This window comes from Acanthochromis polyacanthus, chromosome 13, assembly GCF_021347895.1.
Source record: "Acanthochromis polyacanthus isolate Apoly-LR-REF ecotype Palm Island chromosome 13, KAUST_Apoly_ChrSc, whole genome shotgun sequence".
In the NCBI taxonomy this organism is placed as follows: Eukaryota; Metazoa; Chordata; class Actinopteri; family Pomacentridae; genus Acanthochromis; species Acanthochromis polyacanthus.
In genome coordinates this window covers 39,629,203-39,651,234 of record NC_067125.1, presented here as the reverse complement: position 1 = coordinate 39,651,234, position 22,032 = coordinate 39,629,203, and the positions used below count along the sequence as shown (strand labels likewise).

General features: G+C 40.2%; 1 protein-coding gene across 2 annotated transcripts in view; it reads right to left on the bottom strand.

Moving 5' to 3' along the window:
* Positions 1-22,032, bottom strand: part of zgc:172282 (leucine-rich repeat and fibronectin type III domain-containing protein 1-like protein) — a 204,995-nt gene that overhangs the window by 78,835 nt on the left and 104,128 nt on the right. For both annotated transcript variants that reach the window (XM_022206150.2, XM_022206170.2), the window contains exons 3-8: positions 14,908-15,124; positions 12,562-12,713; positions 12,095-12,348; positions 11,690-11,933; positions 11,412-11,569; positions 10,000-10,380 (exon numbers count right to left, since the gene is read on the bottom strand). In XM_022206150.2, the coding sequence (XP_022061842.1) occupies positions 10,000-10,380; positions 11,412-11,569; positions 11,690-11,933; positions 12,095-12,348; positions 12,562-12,713; positions 14,908-15,100 (1,382 nt within the window). In that variant the 5' untranslated portion in view covers positions 15,101-15,124. The remainder of the gene's footprint in view (positions 1-9,999; positions 10,381-11,411; positions 11,570-11,689; positions 11,934-12,094; positions 12,349-12,561; positions 12,714-14,907; positions 15,125-22,032) is intronic.

The window sequence follows — 22,032 nt, the reverse complement described above, 5'->3', positions numbered from 1 at the left end:
AAAAAACATAAGAGCAGAAATTTGTGCAGATTTTATGCGTCTATCAGTCTAATGAACCATGAAACACGGTCAGGGCAGAAAAGCTGGACAGAAAGTTAGATCTCAGGCACAATGATGTCTTGATTGGTGTCTGTGGTGTGGGTGGATATGTGTTCCTGTGTGTGGGGAAAAAAAAAGATTCACTCTGACCTCTCTCTGCCCTTGCCTGAAGAGAGGAATGTGAGGCAAATACAAGTCTTTTAAATCAACTTGGGCACACAGACACAAATAAACACACAAGCACATGCTCAAAAGAAAATGATCCCACATGTACTCTATGATGTAGTCACTCATACCTGATCCAGACTGAAGAAAGGTGAATTTAGAAAAGAATCAGAGGTGTTGGTTTCAAAGTAGGTATTCTGAAGTGATATCTATTTTCAGGAGAGGTTTGCGTGTGTGAATGTGTGCTCATGTACTGACAAGAGGTTAATGTACTGTAAATATACCTTCAAAGACAGTCATGCTCCCGTACGTGAATTAAAGTGTGTGCTTTATGGAGTCGGCACCTACATCGAGAGGCTGACTCAACACATTGCAAAAAGCTCTCTGCCAAAAGAAAAAATCTGCACGTTGCTGATCAAGTCAAACTTGTACAAATCGTTTCCCCGATTTCCATACAAATAAGATTTAAGTTTTCTTGTTCCTTACTAACTAGTCTGACGTCTTGTAGCCAAATGTTGCACATTTCAGTGGCATTTTTGAACCTGATTATGTTAAGGACTCAGTCACACCACTGGTGGATTATATTTAAGAACAAATAAGCCTGTGTTTTGCAGTTCAGAGTTTCCCTCTGTGCTCCGGCTGCAGCACAGTTAAAGTTTCCACTGTAAATTCAATCCTCAGACAGGATGCACTGAGTGGCAGATCTCCACCCCGTTATGTCAGATTCTGCTCATGTTGCACTATGCTAAGGCCGACCATGTCCATTAGGGGGTCAGGTCTGCGTTTCGATAGTAACTCTGCAGAGCTTGGAGTCGCCCATGTCACAAGTGCAGCAAACACACAAGAGCTAAGATGTCACATTTTGCATTCACAATGGATCTTCAGCACAGCAACGTTTCCCCTTGAGACAAACCAACATAGAAATTCACATAGAAAAAGACATGCAGCTATAGGTTAAATCTAATAAATGAACTGTAATTTGTTTTATGGCACTCATCCAGATTGTTTTTGCCTTGGGTGTCATATCCACTGTCAGGTGTATGTTGCTTTTAATAAAAGCATCTGCTAAATGAAATTGTAGAATAATTAAGTTGTATATGAAGACAAAGCATGTCACTATAGCTGCAGAAGGTGCTATCTGTGGTCTGCACTAAATGTCACCGGGGTTTCAGACAACACTGCTCTCATTTTGCTCCCAGTTTGAGTCCTCTTCTTCACACAATCACTGCTGCATGGTGTAGCTTTGGGGTAAGTTATAAAAGAAAGAAGAAAAAAAAGCAGGAATGTAAAGCGTCTTTAAAAACCCTTACAGAAGAGGAAAATGCAATAAAAGATTACCTGAGGAAATATAAAATAACAGAGAGGGCAGTAAAGGAGATAATTAAGCATGTGACATAAAGTGGAAGCAGATAATAATGAAGGCGTCAAGTTGAGATGAAATGAGAACTTGTGTAGATTTATCTAATTCATTCATGTGGCCAGAAATGTTGAGGCTAAATTAATCTATCAAGTCCAGTGTTTTACTACTTATCGGAGAGGCTTTACTGCTTATCCACAAGGACTTATCAGTCCTGCAGTCTGATAACTGAGTTCGACCTTAAACCGTAAAAAGAGCCTATATGTCCAACCACAGGACAGACACTAACAGTGAGGAGAGGAGGAGGAAGGAGTGAGATTATGACATCAACTATCTGATGCTTATGTCACTGCCTCTGCTTTACTGCAGCACACTTCAGGGGACACTGCTTCTGCACACTCAGCAGCCAAAACCTTGTATAACGCGTCATAAAGTTCATTCATGGCAAGAGGACTCCTCAGCAGCTACTAGAACTAGTCATTTAGAGAACAACAGTTTGGATTTGGTATTGAAAGAAAAAATACCCAACTTTTGCACTCAAACTGGTACTTGAATATTGTCTTTAAAGTTCACCGTACAATGCTTTGTCTTTGCATCAACAAATACAGAGTAGACATGTATAATGGGGGACAAAAGGTCTGCTTTGATGAATTTCTCTTTACATCTGACTGATATTGCTGCAATAATGTCCTCTTGATTGTGTTATTAGTGCAGCGAATGCTATATTTATGCAGAGCATGCACATCATAGTGCTTTACATCCTGCAGATGAGTAGTACACATGATTCATACACAAAACCCAAACATAGTGATAAGCATCAGTAAATAAACTGAAGTGCTCATAATATGTTGCTGACGGTGAATCGGTTTATTTTTGTGTGTTGGTGATATGATGAAGAATGTAAATGCAGTTGAGTTAAACATACAGAAGAGGCGTGATGGTCACTGTGAGCATCTGTAGTCTCCTTTTAAATAACACACAAACATACATGCTTTAACATTGCAAGGCACTTAGAGATAATAATCGATAGATTATTCAGATGTGTATTTACTAGGAATTTCTTTTTTTTTCTTCCAATGGAATGATTATTTGAACTAGTATGTACACAGCCTGCTGTACGTTGTTTCCTTGTGGGAAGGAAACCAGTGTGATGTAAAGTAGTCTCTAATAGCATGAGAGACGGGCCGCAAAGGGCTCAGCACTCAGATCATTAAGTCGTTCATTCTTTCAGTCTCGCATCCACACTGCAACAGGTATTGATTATATTAGTGAAGGTGTTATGATGAATATGTCTGAGACTCAGGGTTAAGTAGCACCAATGCTTTCCATATGGTTACACACACACACACACACACACACACACACACACACACACACACACACACACACACACACACACACACACACACACACACACACACACACACAGACTCACACATGATGCAATAATAGCATTGATCATAATGATAGTGTTGGGGTTTTGAGACTGCTTCAGACGGCCCTCTATGGTCTGGAAAACCTCCAGACAATCGGTAGCCTTTCTGAAGTGCTCGTTGTTCTTATTTCAGCAGCATGCTTAATAAAAGTTAAATAAAAAAAGGACACAGAGAGCGGTTATCAGATTACAAGATGCTGTGATTTGAATCCACTGGTTGGATTAATTTAATCACCAATCGCAGCCCTCTGTGTGTTCGATATCACGAGTCTGAGTCATAATTCAAACACAGCAGTGTGACAGACAGTCCTGTGTCTGTCTTTTAACTTTCACCCGCTCTAATGTACTCTACATGTAGCAGCCGTGCTTGCGTCACAAAGCAAACTTTTCATTTTCTGATCATGAGGAGGAAACACCCTTTCATCATTTTTCTATCCGTTCTAAATAGTATTGACTAAGCTTCAACATCTGTTGCACGAATACGTGTTTTTCAAAAAGAAATGGACCAGAAATAACGACTAGATAGCTAAATAAATGCATTAAGCTCAAATGGCCTCTCCTTGCTGCACCAGTGTTGTTTTCTCTTCCGTGGTCCTCAGCACTTTGTGCCCTCTCCTCGATTCCCCCCTTCCTCTCCTCTTCTCATTGCTTTGTGCCTCACCCCCCTTAATGGATATTGACCGAAGGAAGATAGAAGAGAGGAACTGTATGCTCACACTCAGGGCTGCTTCATTTGTTTTCTTTTACTCAGAAGTGAGCTGGTGCAATGTTGATGCCTTCTAATGGATATTAATCTCACAAAGCCCTCTGATCACATCCCGTCCGAGATATCAGACTGAAGACTCAACCCTGATCTTATATCGTGAAGTAAGATCACAACAATTTATAGAATATGCGGTACAGGGCTTTGTTATTGCACCAAGCTGTGCCACATCCTACTCTGATGCCTTTTTCTCTTTTATTTGACAGTTTCTGGGTTTCCTGTGCTGAAATAGTCACTCTGCTGTTGAGACCTTGGATTTTTTTTTTTTGTTAACCTCCAACCTCAATGTTGGAATCCTGTTACTGTGGTAACAGTTAGTGCACTTAAATACTACGGTGAACTCTCCTTGAGCGGCTTTGTCAAAGAAGTGCAAAGCAACTAGTGTATTCATTTACAGCAACACCAAACAAAAACATTGTTTCCATAAAGTAGACGGTCTAAAATAATTGCAACCATAGTCTGATTTCATGCTCCACATGGTACAAGCTGTTTTCCACACAGGACACCACAGAGCTAGTTATCTCGCCTTTAGAGTTGGAGGTGTGCAGCCTGTTGCCTGCAGCTCTTCGTCTAACAGCTTACTGTGTCTATTTTGTGTTTGTTTTTTCATCACTAACTTGTTAAAATTGAAAACTCATCTGCTGTTGAAAACGTGAGAAATGGCCGTTGTTTTGTAGATGGCTTTATGGTGATTTTTATGGTGTGTTTGCTCTGATGGCTTCACAGTAAAAGCCACTCCATCTTCCACCTTTCATCTTTTTAATGCATAGCAATGGCAGTCTGTATTTATGTGTGCATTAGTGGTGACAGAATGCAGCTCATACATGTTTTCAAGAGAGCAAATTGTGCTGGAAGCAAGTGATAGGAGGTAATCTTGTGTTTTTCAGTTTGACCCCATAACGGTACTGTTGTTTCAATGTTACCGTTAATTAATACAAGCACACTGATAAAGAAGCTTGTTTATAATGACTTACTGGCAGGGGAACATAGTGGCACAGGTTTAGTGTGCAGCAGGATTTTCTTTGATATTCTTTGATTTGAATTGTTTGCTATCTCCTCTTTGTAAACATCGCCTGCAGTTCATCCAAGTGGAGCCAAAAAGTGCCAGGTTTTGTGTCAATGGACTCTTGGTTGCAGCTGAGTCAGTAATGACTTTTCAGTTGCATTGAGGAGGATAGAAGTTTTAGTTTTTACATAATCCAGTTTGTTCATATCCTTTATTACATGTCAGATTCCTTGATTTTGAAGAAATATCGCAATCTTAAAGCTGGATTTTGTTTGTGATAGCACAGCACATCACAGATGAGTAGTTAAGGAAATATCTGCAAGTTGAAAAACTGACAGATATTGTTCTAAGGTTTCTGGCTCTGATACATGAAGTAATTTTGGATGTTTTTAAAGATAGCATGCATTTTTAGCCTGCTGCTGGTTTTGGAGTTTAGATGATTGAAAACAGAAGGCAGCATGGCAGTGACAAAGCTACTTCAGATGACATGCGTTCTGAAGGAAAAACTATCACATACTTGACACAAGAGAGACAAAAAGTAAGAAACTGACCACACTTGTTTCTTTATGAAGCCTCTAGAGCCTACAGAAGTCTGCTGAAGGGCAGATTCTGTTTGTTCAGTCAGAACAGAGTGAGCTCATTGGAATAGGGGGGGCTTTAAAGGTTCAGCTCGGTTCACACAGAGGCTGAACATGAAATCATACCAAGATCTGACATAGAGCTGAAGAATAAAAAAGCTGTTATGTTTGGCCAGAAACAAAGCTGTTTCAGCTGAAAGAAATGCTGCTGATGCCACATCTGTCCATCCACCTTTGGTGGCAAAACAGTAGAGGAACTATGTGTTTGACATTTTAGTTCTGTATTATTTTGATGTAAGTGCCCACAGTGCCATGTGACACCCTGTCCAGCAGATCCAGAAAATTCCTGTTACGTCCACATATTGCATCCATGCTCACCTCATAAAAACGAGGTACAAGGCAGGGCAAAATTTCTTCCAAAATAGATGTCATATATATATGTATCACGGTAGAGACTGCGATTTGGTAGAATTGGAGTCTCTACCAGTAGAGATTGCGATCGCAACCTCTACCAGTAGAAACTCCAATCCTACCAGTAGAGATTTGTCAGGGCTAAGGTTAGACTTTTAAGGTTAGGGTCAGGGGTCAGGGCAGGGGTCAGATTTAAAGTTCCATCTCTACTGGTAGAGATTACAATCGCAATCTCTACTGGTAGAAACTCCAATTCTACCAAATCGCAGTCTCTACCCTGACATACATTCGTACATACATATACTAATTTATGTGATGCAAAGAAAAAAATGTACACATTTCTTACAAAATCGTAACAAAGACTGGAAAGTGTTTGTTTGCTCTGTTCAGACTCTGTGAGGATTTCTCTACATTTTTGTTCTGTATGTGGCAGCAGAGTTTTGGTTTTTCCCCTCATCCTCGCCACTCTCCACTCAAGTATCCTAGCTCTCAGGACCTGTTGTTCTTTGGTGAAAGTAGCTTTTTGGAAGCTTCTGTCGTGACAGGTTTACCGGACGGCAGGACAATGAGGGGACCCAGTTGGACAATTTGCTCTGTTTCGTGGTCTGCTCCTCTCTTCATATATACATATGGCATATGTTTTACTAATTACAACATATATTTTTGTGGGTTTGTCATTGTTACTTTCTGAACAAATTGCAGGCAGTCGGATTATCATAATGTGGTTTAATGTGTGTTATGCCAGATCAATAAAACTGTTTAAAAGGTTAAAAAACACTCATGCATTTTTGAGTTGATTGTTGTCCTACTTGTTTAGGACAGTCACTTTACAGTTTTGAGATATACAGTTAATTCAGAATTGCAAAACACTTAGGTAATCTGTTTTATAATGTGAAGCTCAAAATAAGACATACATTTACACATACAAAGACATCTATGTGACCAGGGCCACTAACAGCATGCAGCATTGCCCTTCTGACTGCAGATGGACTGTTGCTATGCAGGAGCACATTGAACACATATGAAAATGTATGAAAACATGTTTGGAATTGCAACAATCTGCTTGCCTCCCACTGTCAGCAGACTATCAGAGTAGGTAATGGAGACTTGTCCTGAACAAAGTGTTCTCTCTCCCTCACTGAGAAATAACACCACAATCACATTTCTGTACAGACTCCCATTTTCATATCTCAGAAGTGTTGACTTTTCACAAATTAAGAGGAACTGTCTGTTTCTCCTGTCAACATGAATGGATCTGATTCTATCAGACTTTCTCCATCCAAGGATTACTTTCCCCAGAGAGACAATTTCAGCTGTTGATCAAGAGGAAAAAGGCCAAATTGGTTATCAGACAATTTTGTAGGGCTGTGAAGGCATTTTCGATTTACTTCTGTTATCGCAGCAGACGGGGTGATATATTTGGCCATTTTATTTGCACCTCAGAAAAAAATTAAATAAATAGATAAATAGCCGGCCCACAGTACTCGTGTGTGATAGTATTAAAGCCACCTGTCACTCATAACAAGATCTAGGAGATGTTCCCAACCTGTTGCCATGGCAACTTCCTAACATATGAAAACTCCTGAGCTCTGAAAATAAACAGGGCTTTCCCAAGCATTCGGAGAGAGATTGAAGCGGTGATGTTGCCAGAGCTTTGGGTTTTGAGAGAGAGAATGTGGAAGAATCCCTAAGAGCGCAAAGATTTAGACGAGAACGTTACCACACCACCTGCAAGTGCTCGGTGGTAGTTAACCGCACTCTTTCTCACACAACTCCAGAGGCATCCCTCAGCTGTAGCAGTTATAAGAGGAAGCGGCAGAGTAGGAGAGAAGGATTGTGGAGAGAAATCTCCCCCACTGACAGGTACATAAACATTCTGTAGCGAAGAGAGACAGAGCCATCAATAAATACACCGTACAAGAGGGATCCAAACCAGCAGCAGCAGCAGAAAACAACCTGCCAATCTAAATGTGATTGCATCCATATAAATGCATGCCTTCAGATATTCAAATCAATAACGTGCAGTTTACACATCACCTTATAATTCTAAATAGTCAAGGGATGAAAGCTGTAACGTGCCGTAACTCATATCAAGTGCATGAGTGGTACTTTAGAATGCGATGCATGACAATCTGAGTGTTGAGAAGAAAACAGGAACAAACTGAGAACTATGTAATAATTGTTGAGTCGTTCCTGAAAAACTGGATTGAGGACTCCATAGCAGATGAGCGATGAGTTAGGAGGGAACACGCTGTATTAATGAATTGTTGGGCAATGAAAAATGAAAAATTCTGGACTTCTGTCTGCATGAGAATTTCCTGATTAATTATGAACTTATATCAAGAGAGACTGCTGTGCTATGTTTCCCTATGTATTTAAAGTTATTCAGGAGCTAGTCATTAACGAATCATCAAAGCATTACTACAAAAGGCTTCTTAAGTGGATCTTCTGTTTGCATTTTAAGCCAAAGAAAAAAATGATTTTAATGTTTAAATTAACCTCTCATTTAGATCTAGAAACAAAACACTCTGTAGTCTGTACATGTCTGTACACCTAACCAGCACTTCTTGGAAACATTCAACTTTCAGTATATTTCAGTGTTTCAATCCCATAAGAGGTTCTACATGCAGAATTCATAGATCCATATTAAATATCGACCACAAATCAAAATATCCATGGCAGATCGAGGCCGTTACCCGTCGTATATTACTATTTTAAAAAATAACTCTTACATTTGGTTACTTCTCAAATCGAGCACCCAAGACACACTGAGATTTCAGGCTCAGCCCCTTAAGCCCCCTTTTTTTTGTCTGACTGGTCCGAGGATTTGCTGATCAGGTAACACCTAACACTGATCAACAACAAAACAGTCTCCTTTGCTACTTTGCCCCAAATCATAAATATCATGGCAGAGTATATCTTTACCGTCAGATATGCGAATAAGAGACAGATCCCGACCAAACGAGTGTCCACAGTAGCATCATAGAGAAAGGATGACTGACAAAGTAAAGAGTCAGTGGTCACTGCAGGACAGATGAGGTGGAACAAAGATGCAGATAGTCTTAAAATGTGACAAATATAATTATGTAAGAGAGGAATACTTTAAGTGTTGACTTATAAATCCCAAACTTTACAGAACTATATGCCAATGAAAAGGAATAGATTCTGTGACTGCATGTCACAAGCTGAGGGATATATACTTAAAATATCACTGAATACCATAATTATCTTGACAGAGCTTTCTATACATGTGACAAACACTCACACATATACAAAAAACATGTATTTACAGTCTGTCTTTTCATTTTTTGTTCTTTTTAGTCATCACATTTATTTTTCAGTTTTTTTTTTTAAATTTCCTCACTTCTTTTTCTTTAATTACACCATCCTTAATGCTTTGGCAAAATTATTAACTTGATATTCATGCCAATGAAGCATACTGAATTGCAAAAAGCTGGATGAGCTTTCTACATTTTTGGAAGTGGTGCGTCAAATGAGGCAAATTTCAATGATAGCATCATTAAAATTCTAAGGCAGTTCATTCCCATTGTATTTAGACTTGAGATACCAGATGACAGCTCAGTGTGCTGTAGCATGTTGTGCACAAAGCTCTGATCACATACCTGTTTAAGACATCTGTTTAAGTGCAATATATGACCTCCCTTTTCTACATTCAGCCATTCTGTTTATTTACGGTTGTAGTGATTTGATTTCACTCACTCAGTAACAGCCAAAACTGCCAACATAATGACAGTGTCAATGCCCTCATCTAGCCAAACCTCACTAAACATGGGAAAACGTCTCATTCATGAAGCCATAATGAAAATGCCGGTAATAAAAGCATGCAGCAGAAGTATCAGCACAGCAGTAAAGCAAACTAAGAGACAAGCATTAAAACTTGTTCGACAGACTTTCCTCACATTTGGCCCTGACTAGCCTGTGTTCAGCGAACCCGACAATGGCTCTGTTCCGCTACAGATGTCTTTATCATTTCAGCTGATTAGACTTTTACGACTGGATGGCGCTAATCCCCACTTGTATCATCTGTCATCTGCTCTCATCCTCGTAGCGACGGCTGATGTCTCCTGATTAACTTGCATACAGCTCCACACATGGTCACACTCTTCAACACATACAGAGACACAAATGGCTCCTAAAGATTACTAAGAGTCACCATCGATACCACAGATGGAAAATTAAAACACAGATAGTCAATGGATGAATTGACAGTGCAGATGGACAGACCTGTAAACCAGCGTGTCATCCCCAGAGCTGTTGTACTGGACTTGGAACATCCTGACTCCTGATGTCGGAGTTTGACTGCTCCATCTAATGAGGGCAGAGTTCCCCGTCAGCTCCACCAGTGAGACCCTCCTGTCTGCCACTCTAGTCTCGTTGTTGGGCAATGCAACTTTAGAGGAGGTCAGGATGTCAGAGGGGGCAGGATCGGAGGAAGGGTCTCGGCTGCGGCTGGTGCTGTTTGCCAGATGGGGCATTGCCGTGACGACTAACTCCACCCTTCCTGTGGATTCACCTGCTGCGTTGGAGGCAATGCAGGTGAAGTTTCCTGAGTCCTTCAGGGACGTTACGTTGATCTCCAGGCTTCCGTTGGGGAAGACTAAAGTTCTGAAGCAAAAGGAAAGTGAGATGTCATGGTTAAGGTTGTCTTTACTGAAATGTAACAAACATATAGGGAGCTTTCCCTCTAATCCCTTGTTTTTATTCTTTTCCTCTAAGTCACATCTGCTGATTCCCAGTCATTCAGATAGGATACTGTTATAATTCTCATCACAGCTCAGATTGGCAGAATCAGAACGTCATAAAAACATGGGCCAGGACACGATTTACTCCCCATTCAATTTAGTGAAGACATGATCAAGTCACATTCACTTCCACTTCTCGGTCCCACAAGCCTTCTTTCTCGGACTCCCACTCTCCACCTAATAGCTAATCAGTGTTCACTTTAATAAGCCATTTACTCACATGTGTACTTTGCTGCCTCCAGCACCTAATGCTGATGCCAACTTCCACCACCAGCATCCACTCGAACTCTGATCGTAATCAATGCAGTGACTGCCAGGCTGAGGGGTTACGCTGCCGATCGGTCTTGTGATTCATCCCCATAATTTTCAGAATTACCACAAAAGGCACTTGCCAACAAAAAATAAACAATGCTTCATACCCGTAAACTTGGCTGCTCTGGTTAAATATTTAATAATGCAACTCGAAATGGAAAATCAAACCGTTCCCAAACAGCTGCAAAAAATACACATATTTCGAGATGTATATATAAAGCCATATCCGCAAACTTGTATCTGACAAGTGTGCCAACTAGGTTACCAGATCAAGATGAAAGAAAGGTGTTATGAGTGAGGAGATTCTGACCTCAACAACTAGCTTATAATCTTCTTTTTGAGTTGGCCCACACAAGTCAAGTGCCTACGCCCAACTACAGCCAAGACAGAAATTATCTAAGATGCATCGTCTTTCTGACTGAGATGCACATTGCACATAGCAGTGAACTGGAGCAACTCCTCTCTCACACACACCAGCCTCTATTACCAGGTTTCCAACATCGCTGAATGAAGAACTGAATAAACTGTAGGCCCAAAGAGAAGAGCAATGAATCAAACTCCACCATGGGATCAAGTTAATACCTTGATCCATTTGATATAAGCCGCCCTTCAGGGCTGATCCAGTGGACTTCAGGCTCTGGGTCACCATTTGCTTTGCACTTCAGACTGGCAGGTTGGCCTTCCATAGCCACAGTATGAGGTGACTTTCGGGTCAGAACCGGTGGATCGCAAATAAACTCCTAAAAGGCAAAACAGATAAGGCCATGCTTGACATGCTGTCTTGGTTATTTGGCATCATTTTTTAATTAATTTTCTGCATGGATTTCTGCACAGATAAAAAACAGAAAAATGTCTGTCACCTCTTCAGGTATTGTCCAGAAGTACTTGGCACTGAGGTCAGGGGGAGAGGCGCATGTCTCCAGGTCATCTTCTCTGGTTAATCTCCTCAGCCACAGAAGTTCACAGTTACAGTGAAGGGGGTTACCACCAAAACTCAACACAAGAGAGGAGAGGGGAGAGCCTTTGGACTTGGCATAAACTGGAATTCTCAGGAACAGCGGATCTGGAGGGATCTTCTTTAGCTTGTTGGACGTCATGTCTAGCCTGTTTAAGGACATAGTGTAGGGAGAAGAGGAAGGTAGGGAAAATATAGACGTATAAAATCAAAAGAGAGACAACAGGATGTTTTTTCAGCCAACTAGTTAACGCATCATTGCACTTAGACATTATATTTCACACATATAATGTCATTTGTATGTTCCTACCTGGCCAGTTTGTGCAGGTTGGTGAATACCCCCTGTGGAACATTTTCTATGAGGTTATGGTCCATATTCAGGGTGTTGACATTGGTTAGGCGCCCGATTGTGTCCCAGGGCACCTGGGCAAGGTTGTTATAACTGAGGTCTAGATCCTCCAGTGTGGACAAGAAGTCATCGAAGGCATGAGGAGATATTGAGTGAAGCTGGTTGTTGGCCAAGATCAGATGGCGAAGGTTGGTCAGACCTTTGAAATGGTCGTCCTGGTTGTTGAAAAAGGTAAACGGATAGTAACTTTGAGTATTTGTCAGGTACATCCACTGTATCTACTGTTCAGGATCATTTAACACTGTAGCTCTGTTGTTGAGTTGTGTATCTGTTAAGCCTCTATCTCAGCTTAAATTTTGGTTGTCTGCCTGTGTTGTCTGATCCTGACTATTCACTATCATTTTTTTCCGTTTATTCATCCATCTTACCTTGATCACAGTTAATCTATTAGAGTCCAGATGGAGCGCTCGCAGTCGCCGTAGATCACTGAACGCTGACGGAAGGATCTGACTGATGGTGTTTCTGGACAGGGTCAGATGTAACAGGCTGGTCATGTTGGCAAAGTCCTTTCTTCGGACAGCTAGGAGGGAGCCAAACAAACACAAAGACTCAGTCCCAAGTATCAGGATATGCATAAGGTAGAGTAATGAGGAAGAATGGAACACAGCTTGTGCCGTATGCGAGTTTCAGAGCACGATCGTTTGAATGACCCTAGAATGAAAGTGGATGACTCACATTTGCAATGTTCTGTAGCTTCTTATGAAATTGTTTGTTTTTTAGATGTAAGTGAGAGGATATATAAGATGAATAAGAAATAAGGTACTGAGATACATTTACTGAAGTGATTTAACTTGATCTTACTGAGCACAAGGCTATTGTGGAAGTAAACTCAGTTTTAAAGTTCAGGTCTAGCATTTATTCGTATGATAATTATCCACTTATAACTATTTGCTTATATATGCCGACCTGTCGCTTCTAGTAGTTGTTTGACTGTCTTCCCTGCCGAGTGTTGTGTGAGAGGTTGGAGAGGCCATATGAAGAGGGTTCATAGCCTGAGAAAAGTTCCTATTAGCTTAAAAGTGTTGCATTTAGAAACACAAACCAAATGAAAACGAGTTCTCCATTCACTATGAAGTCTCTCTTTCCATTTTCTACACTGATGCTCTGGAAAATTTATTGTTTTCTTTAATATATACTGTATGTATGCACATGGTATATATTTTGCAGAGGATCTGCAAGTGCTTTGCCTGTTTTCGAGAAGCTGCTATATGTTACTTTTCCTCTATACATTGATCACCTCTTTAAGGTTAAAAAATGGGTTGTTTTGTTTGCTTCCAACTGTTTAATTGTGTAATGATTCCACTTGATTCTTGAGATGAGTTGTAATACTTATGCAGATGACAGTCAGCTGTATGATAATCCCAATAATATTACCACACGACGACACAAATTTTCTGTTTCACTCCTGCAAAGTCTCCAAAGGTAATAAAACCTCCAGCAGCTCAGGAGAATCTTAAAACTTCTTTATTTTTCAGATCCATTAAGTCCATGTCTTTGTCATCAGCTCTAGAATGGTGTGACACCCTTAGTTTTGCTCTTCCTGCTAATTTTTTTCACCAGCTCTAGTTTATTCAAAATACAGCAGCCTCGACTAGAAATCTGACCCTATCATTCCATTTTCTGAACAGCTTCACTGGCCTGTTTGTTGCAGAATTGACTGATTCAAAAGTTTGACTTTAAGCACATAAATGGCCAGGAATTATATCTCGCATGATTCCATTTGGTTAGCCAGGTGCATTCCTAGCTTTCTTTTTGATATTCAGGAATTTGGAGTTGATTCTAAATCAGACAACAGATTTTTGATGCTCCTAAGGTGTGGAACAGCATGCCAGCTGAGTAGTTGTTTGCATGAATGCTGTCCTGTTTTAAGAGTAAAAAGAATTTATACTATGTTTATATGTGCATATTGTCTGCTTGTGCATTGCACCATTTGAACTGACTGTCACATGAAACATATTGTGCCTAAATATTTAGAAAGCCAACGCCTTATTACCCTCTAGCATTTGGAGAATAGAGCCTACTTTTCATAATTCCTGTAAAAATTTAGTTTTTGGCAACGCACACTAAAAACCTTTGTTGGCAGCAGAGGGAATGTGGTATGGACCAAAATGAAACACTGAATCTTTACCTTTGCACAGGGTAATGTTACTATAAAATTAATTTCTGTTTAGCATCAAATTATCTTTCTGGACCCTGTGAGAGCAGTGTTTTCTTTAAGGTTGTCTGTCTTTGGTTTTGGCCAACTGTGGAATAAAGAACTAGTGGGACTTCAGATTAAAATGAAAGGATAAAGCAACAATTCAGTTCTTAAAAATAAGTATGTTTCAAAGTCACAAAGAGAGCTCTTTGATATAAAAAGGAGATGAATCATGAATACGATTTACTTGGCTGAACCGCGAAACAACAACAACAAAAAGTATTAAAACTGAACAGAAATATCCAAGCTAATAAGAAGAGACAAACAAAATGGAATTGTGACTTGGGCCAACATTTGCATTCAGTGTTTGAAAACTGTTCAGTTACAACCAAGTGTTCTGAGATAAGCTAAATATGCTGCCAAATTTCAATCAGCCACTGAGTTTTCATTTTTTCCTCTGTGTAAACAACCAATCCAAACATACACATTGCAAAAGACGGATATGCCAGTGTGTGATGTGAATTTCAGTGGTATATTAAATTAAATGGAACACAGGACAGACTGGCAGGCTCATTACCTGTGATGAAGTTCTCTTGAAGCCTCAGCTCCACTGTGCGTCGATCAATGGCAGCAGGAACAAACAGCAAGCCTGTCTTGGAGCAGAGGATAGCGAGCGACGGAGAAAGGCTCTGGCACATGCAGCGTTTCGGACACGGCTGTCCCCTGCATGCTGCTGCCAGCAACAGCAAAGAGAACCACAGCCGTTCCATTATCCTCCACTGGGAACGGGGCAACTGAAAGACAGAAAGACAGGAGCAATGAATTACAGTGGATAGGAAGAAGAAAAGGCTGTCAGGAAGCGGAATACCAGTGTGGATTTCTGACCTCCAGAGAAACTTGATCAGTCACAAAGATGTCATACTGTTGCAACAAGCGGCACATTTCTTTGTTTGGGAAAGCAAACATGAAGGCTCTGTTTGATAGCTTTGTAAATGGGCCAGCTTTGGAACTGCAGCACAATTAGCCTTTTAAACTGTTTCAAGTTTTTAACTTTCAGAACCTCATCTAGATGCACAATTGATTGGAACTTCCATAAGTGGGTCAAAATGACCTGTAAAAGAATCAATGGCTGTGTCCGAAATGGCATACTAACGTACTACATACTCAATGAGTATATACTGTATACTACGTACTATAAGTATGATTAGAATGCTGACCGTTCACACTGTAGTATACTACTACGTTTCCCATAATGCATTTCAAACCTCCGACGACAAAAACCGGAAGTACGGCTATCAAATATCTCGGCTGAATGCCAGCTTCAGGTCGATTTTACGCTAACAAACAGTCGCATAATTAATGTGGCAATTTCAAGCCGGCACTCCTCATGCAGTTATTAGCCAGATTATGCGAATCGTTTCAATTGTAGCTGCAGGCTACTGGAGGTAGCTGCTACTTGTTCTGTATGCGAAGCGAGCTGCTGCAACTAGCTGCTAGCATTCAGTAGCACGTTGTGAGACGTCTGACAAATTTAAAACGTTGGTCAGAAAACGCCTATTTCTCAAATCTGTGGGGTGATTAGGATGACTACTTAACCACATAAAATAAAATTAAACCACATATCCCGCAGAGGCTTCCATTTCGGTGGGTAGCTCGCAAAGCATTATGGGGCGGTTGAGTATGACTAGTGTGGTCACCGTGCATACTTAAAAATTTTCCGGAAATAGTATACATCCGGGTATTTGTCGCATACTCAATCTTTTCATACTATCTAATGTGAACACACTACATACTTATTTTGACGTCACACTTAGTATGAGTAGTACGTTAGTATGCCATTTCAAACACAGCCAATGTGTTTTTATGCCATTTTGGTCATTTTGATTAAGAATAACATTTTTTTAAATTATTGTTTGTATTATATTTTGTTCACACAATAATGATTACATGTTTGAAGTATGTTTATTTTTCACTTTCTAACATATTTTGAACATTTTGATGATTGATAAAGAATATTACACAGAACAGTACAGAATGGCACTCTTTTCTTCCAGTTGTTGCTGCTGTCCGTCCCTCCAAGTTTGTGCATAACGCTCTTGTATGATATTATTAGTGATAATAATGGGGGTGGCATGGCTCAGTGGGTAGAGTGGCCGTCTTGTAACTGGAAGGTTGCCGGTTCGATCCTTGGCCCGTCGAGCTCACGTTGAGGTCCCTGAGCAAGACACCCAACCCCTAATTGCTCCTGATGGGTCGTGGTTAGCGCCTTGCATGGCAGCTTCCACCATCAGTGTGTGAATGGGTGAATGTGACATATCATGTAAAGTACTTTGGGTAAAAGCGCTATATAAATACAACCATTTACCATTTTGATAAAGAGCTTGTAGTAGTAATACAAATACCACAATTTATTTAAAAGTATAAAAGGTAATTTAAAAATTTAAATGAAATGATCTCAAAAAACATGTTTGTTGAGGAATAGCTGGAAAATGAAATGATAAAAACTTTTCACTACAAAGATAGTTGGAAAACAACCTCACCGGGTCATTTTTTGACCCATTTATGCATCTTAGGGCTATGAGGACTGTGACCCAGTTGAAAACTATGGTTTTGTACCCACAAGAAGCTTTTTAATATGACAAGCCAAGTTTACCACCCGTGTACACTCTTGGACTTCTGCACACATTCTTTCAATTCACTTACTTGCTGACTCACATCTTCCATACCTGGCAGAATAACTTTTTAACTTCTACAGCAGAAGCGAAAATAAATATCTGATAATGTCTGTGACTCATGTATTCAAGACTTACATTTTCCCAGCACATCATAGCCTGTGTGCTTTATAATTAATCTATATTTAAACTCAGAGCCACACTGAGGCACACTGGCAGTATAATCAAGCAAAGACACAAAAGAAACAGAACACGTAGGCATTTAGGTAACTACTGAAGTAAAATTAGAAATAAAGATATAAAATCTACTTACAAAACATATAATCCCTTAAAAATGCAAATTTTAGGTATGTAGAGTATAATTCTGGGATATGTTAGGCTTTCATATAAGCCTCAGACATTAAATTCTGTGACTAAGTTGCTATTGAGATAAATGTTCTTTAATAAAACCCTTTTTTTTGACCTTACAATTATTTCTGGATGCCACTAAGGAAAAAAGGAGACAGATGACTAAAGCGCACAATCCAGTGAGCACAAAAAGGGCTCTATTATTGCAAAGGCACAATGCTGAGTTGGCATTTTTTTAAGGCACACTGGGGCTTTTCCTTGTTCGTGTCTGAGATTTCAGTTTAGATATTTGTTGTAAATTAGGGGTGAAATGTCACTGTCAATCCATCTGTAATTTTCAGTTTGGTATACAGATTGATATACAGCTACAGCATCCACTATTTGGGATCAGTTTCTTGTTTCAACTGCATTGTTACCAGCAAGGTAAACTAAAGGTTGGTCTGTCATCCATCGTAGCTATGATGAATGATGAGTATTTTCAGATCCAGCTGCAGGTCTGTGTTCTCTGCAGTTCTCATGCAAACCTAGTTATACATGACTGACTTAATGTCCTTCGTTAAATCTTCCACAACCGGCACGGAGCTACAAAATAAACCCAATACTTCTGTACAACAAGCTGATCTGTTACTTTTTTTCTGTTTTCAAATTAACAGCAGTGCTGAGGATGGTGACATGCCCAGAACACAGGAGACAGTTTTATCAAAAATTGACAAAACTTCTCTTTCCAATTTGCAGTAGTTAAACCCTCCCAGGACCATTCCTTCCTCTCTCGACATCTGTTTCAAACAACACCTGTCTATTTGTTTCTGATAGGTGTGGCAGAGGCAGCATCTGAAACATCAGTTTTGTAAATGCAATAGATGCTGACCTCCATCTGCAATTACAGTTTGTGGTAGAAGAGAATCCAAACTGCTTATAACTGCAATGATGACAGTTTATGAGTGAATCCTGGAATTATAGATTTCTACTTAGGGATCATCAACAGTATATATATTGCTTTTTGTTGCATTTAGATACAAATATATCTAGTTATCGCTTTGTGCTGTGGTCCACATCTGTAGCGCAACAGCAAAAAAAGTTGTAGTGTCTCTGACTGTTTTGTGTTAAATTACTGTAATTTTTCTGTTTTTACATATCATCTACTATCTTCATCATGCTGGTAAACCATGCATACATGTTGTACAATAGAGCAAATTAACATGCCTGGGTTGCATGATTTATTTATTTTTGTTTGATTGCAAAGAAGAAATTATCACCTTCTCTTTGCAGTTTGTTATATTTATACCATCTGCTATAAAGCAATAGGGGACTCCAAGAGTCACAAAACTCATCGAGGATCAAATTCTACCTGTCGCGGTTTAGCCATGCAGCTAAATATAGAGTCAGTTCCACATTGGCACACAATGGGTGACTCTAAAAACTCATGGTGTGATATGTGTGTGTATCGGTGAGCAGCAGTATATTAGCCTCACCAGTCTGACTGAAAGGCGAATCAATAGCATTGAACTTTTATCCAGCAGGGGGGCCTGTGTACTACATCTGCATCCCACTCCACCCCTGACAGTCCTAAAACCCTTGACAGAACATTTTTATCAAGGGATGACAATGTACTACACATCACAAGATTAAAAATACCCAGCGTTGCTGCACTTTTCTGTCTCTTTAGCTTGGATTTACCTGTGTATTATCCAGCAAGGCGATTCTGCCAAATACACACAAACAAATGAAAGAGCACGCAGTCTCATGAGCCTGGTAAAAATAGATATGCTGTAATGTGATAGTTCATGTTCTCCATCCTCCCACAACGTAAAAATGATTAGCTAACTTGCATATACACTGGCACGTTGTTTCTTCTGTCAGCTCTTCCATATCACTCCCTGTAGTTGTTTCTTTCTGTGCCAGTCAACATAGTTCTTCCCATTAGTTATTTCCTCCGCCATACCTCCCTGTCCTATTCCTCTAATATGACTCTCAGTCTGCATTTTTCAGTCACTCAAAGATCCATAATTTTCTCCTCTCTTCACACCACTTTACTCACTCCATTTGTTCCTATTTTCAAATGAATATATCGCACATAGATTCGTATCTTGTCACTCCACTGCCCACTTTGCTCCAGCTGTCCGTCATTCCACGCAACAACTTGGTAATCTCCACTCATATACGTCCCTCTTTTTTGTCGTCGTTTCTGTTTTCCTGCTTGCCTCTCAGCTCTTCCTCTCCTAAACCTTTAATTTAGTGTAATTTAATTAACACCCTCCCTTATGGTGCTTTTTCAATAATCATCAGTTTCCTAAGTCCAAAACTTGGTCTCCTTTTTCATGCTCCTACATCCTCCGTCATTCATCCGTTACCTTCCCTCACTCAATTTTACGCATTATTACCATTACTGTGTCTTTAATGCATTTACCTTTTACCAACTGTGATTTGAAATGCACACATCCTTCACATAGTTAACCTACTCCCCCAGCTTTGTAATAAGTGTGCTATTTTAAACATTTAGACACACCTCACTTGGTTCTCCCACTCAACCCGGCCATGGGTGTGTTTAAGGCTCTTCAATTGTGGACGTATGGGAGCTTTTTTCTGTGTAATTCACTGAAGATGTGATCAGTCACCCATCATTACTCACTGCCAGGCTTGTTCAGCTAAGGAGAGCTAATAACGGAAGAGAAACAGATCCACACTGTCTGCACTTGTTACCAGTTAGATTTGGCCATTAGAGTTGTTGGCAGTAATCTGAATGACAGTTTAATGCTCTGCAAATGGTCACTGTCATCCTCTGTGCAACTGGTTGTCTTGTATACTCTGTCTGATACTCTAGTAGTCTCGTACTGCATGACATGAATGAATGGTGTACTTGCCATCGGGTGTAATCTGGTGGAGTCAGAACAATCCACTCCAAAGTTTTAACCAGACTTATCTGCCTCTTAGCGACCCTCTTTTTGTGTCTGTCATTTGAGATGCCTATGCCAGTTGTTTTCTTTTTTTTTGCTACATGTACCAACCTACAGTTCAGTGAAGGCAAGTCCACGTGGCCCTTCATATTTGCCAACAGAAGGTACAAATGTCACAGATCCAACACAAAAACCAAAGTCAAATTTATTCCTAAAGCACATTTAACACAACTGAATTTGAACCAAAGTGCAAGTCTGAATAAAAGTAATAAGATTATAAGAATAAAAGACATAATACAAGAGATTAAGTTGGGGTATCAAGATCTATTTAAATCAAACGCCAACGATAAGAGGTGTTTTTAGAGTCTGAGCAGGTCTCATATTAAAAGGTAAAATGTTCTAAAGATTAGAGGTGGCCACTAATCTTTGGGATATCCAAGAGGAACTGGTTGGTCAACCTCAGTGATCTAAATGGGTATGAAGTTGCAAGAGTTTTGCTAAGTACAGGGTGGGGAAGCAAAAATATCCTGTCAGGTAAAAACAACTATAAATGGGTATAACTTTTTTATTCTTTGGAATTTTGAACTGATTTCTTGAAGAACACAAATTTAAAGCTTTCAGAACATGTTTATTCAATATGTCCTCCATCAGCCATGACGAAGGCCTCGATACAGCCTCTGAAAGAGCCACAGGCCCTCCTGATATCCTCCTTGGGGTAGGCCTCCCATTCCCTGAAGAATGCAGCCTTAAGTAAATCCATATTGGCATGAGGGTGGCATTAGTCCTCAACTCAATGGAGCCCCATCAGAAAAATCCCGGGGGTTTAGATCATGTGAGCTAGGGGGCCAAATGCCTTTGGGCCAGAAGTTATTCTACTCACAGAACTTTTGGACCTTGGTTGATGTGTGAGCAGGAGCCCCATCTTGTTGCCACACATAGTTGTTGTCAGGGTAGGTGGCCTTCAGCCAGGGCAAAACGGTGTATCTCAGAACTTTGTAGCACACATCAGCCCCAATTTTCTGATCTGGCTTGAAGAAGTAGGGGGGCATCTTATTGCCATCTGAGCCCAAGACTCCCAGGACCATCTGGAGATCTCTTGGTGCCCAAACTGGATTGTCTGCCATGCTGGATGCGGTGAATGGTCCTCTCACTGATGCCAACACTCTTAGCAATGTCCTTCTGAGGGATTTGGGTATCCAGAAGATCACAAACCCTATTGCATTTTGCTTGTTGCTTGCTCACTTCACAATGCACCAAGGTCTGACAAATACTAAAAAGATTGGTTAAAGGTAAGGAACTTTTATTTTAATTACTGTTTTGATTACCCTCACCGTTTGGGCAGGACATTCAAACTTGTCAATAGGACATTTTTGCTTCCCCACCCTGTAAGGTGGCATTAGCCCATCAAAAACCTTCAAAACAAACAGAAAGATCTTAAAAGAAATCTAACAGTGGAGAGAGGATGACACTGGATCACAGTAAATTTAGTCCAAGAGGTCCAGCCCAAAAGGAACCCACTCAAAAAACATCATTGAAGATGGAACCCAGTGATGAAACCTACCAGGGTCCATAAATAAGAAACTTTTAATTAAGTCAGAACTAGTGTGGAAAAAATTAGTCAGATGTAGGAACCTTACCAGAGGGAGGAGGGCGGTGCTGACGAGATTGAAATTTTTTTCATAAAGTTAAGCACAAGCAGACAGTGCCTCTTCTTCACTTTGAGCTTGATTACTTTAAAGATGCAGTTGACTTAATTATATTAAACCATGCTGATGGCTGACAGACCAT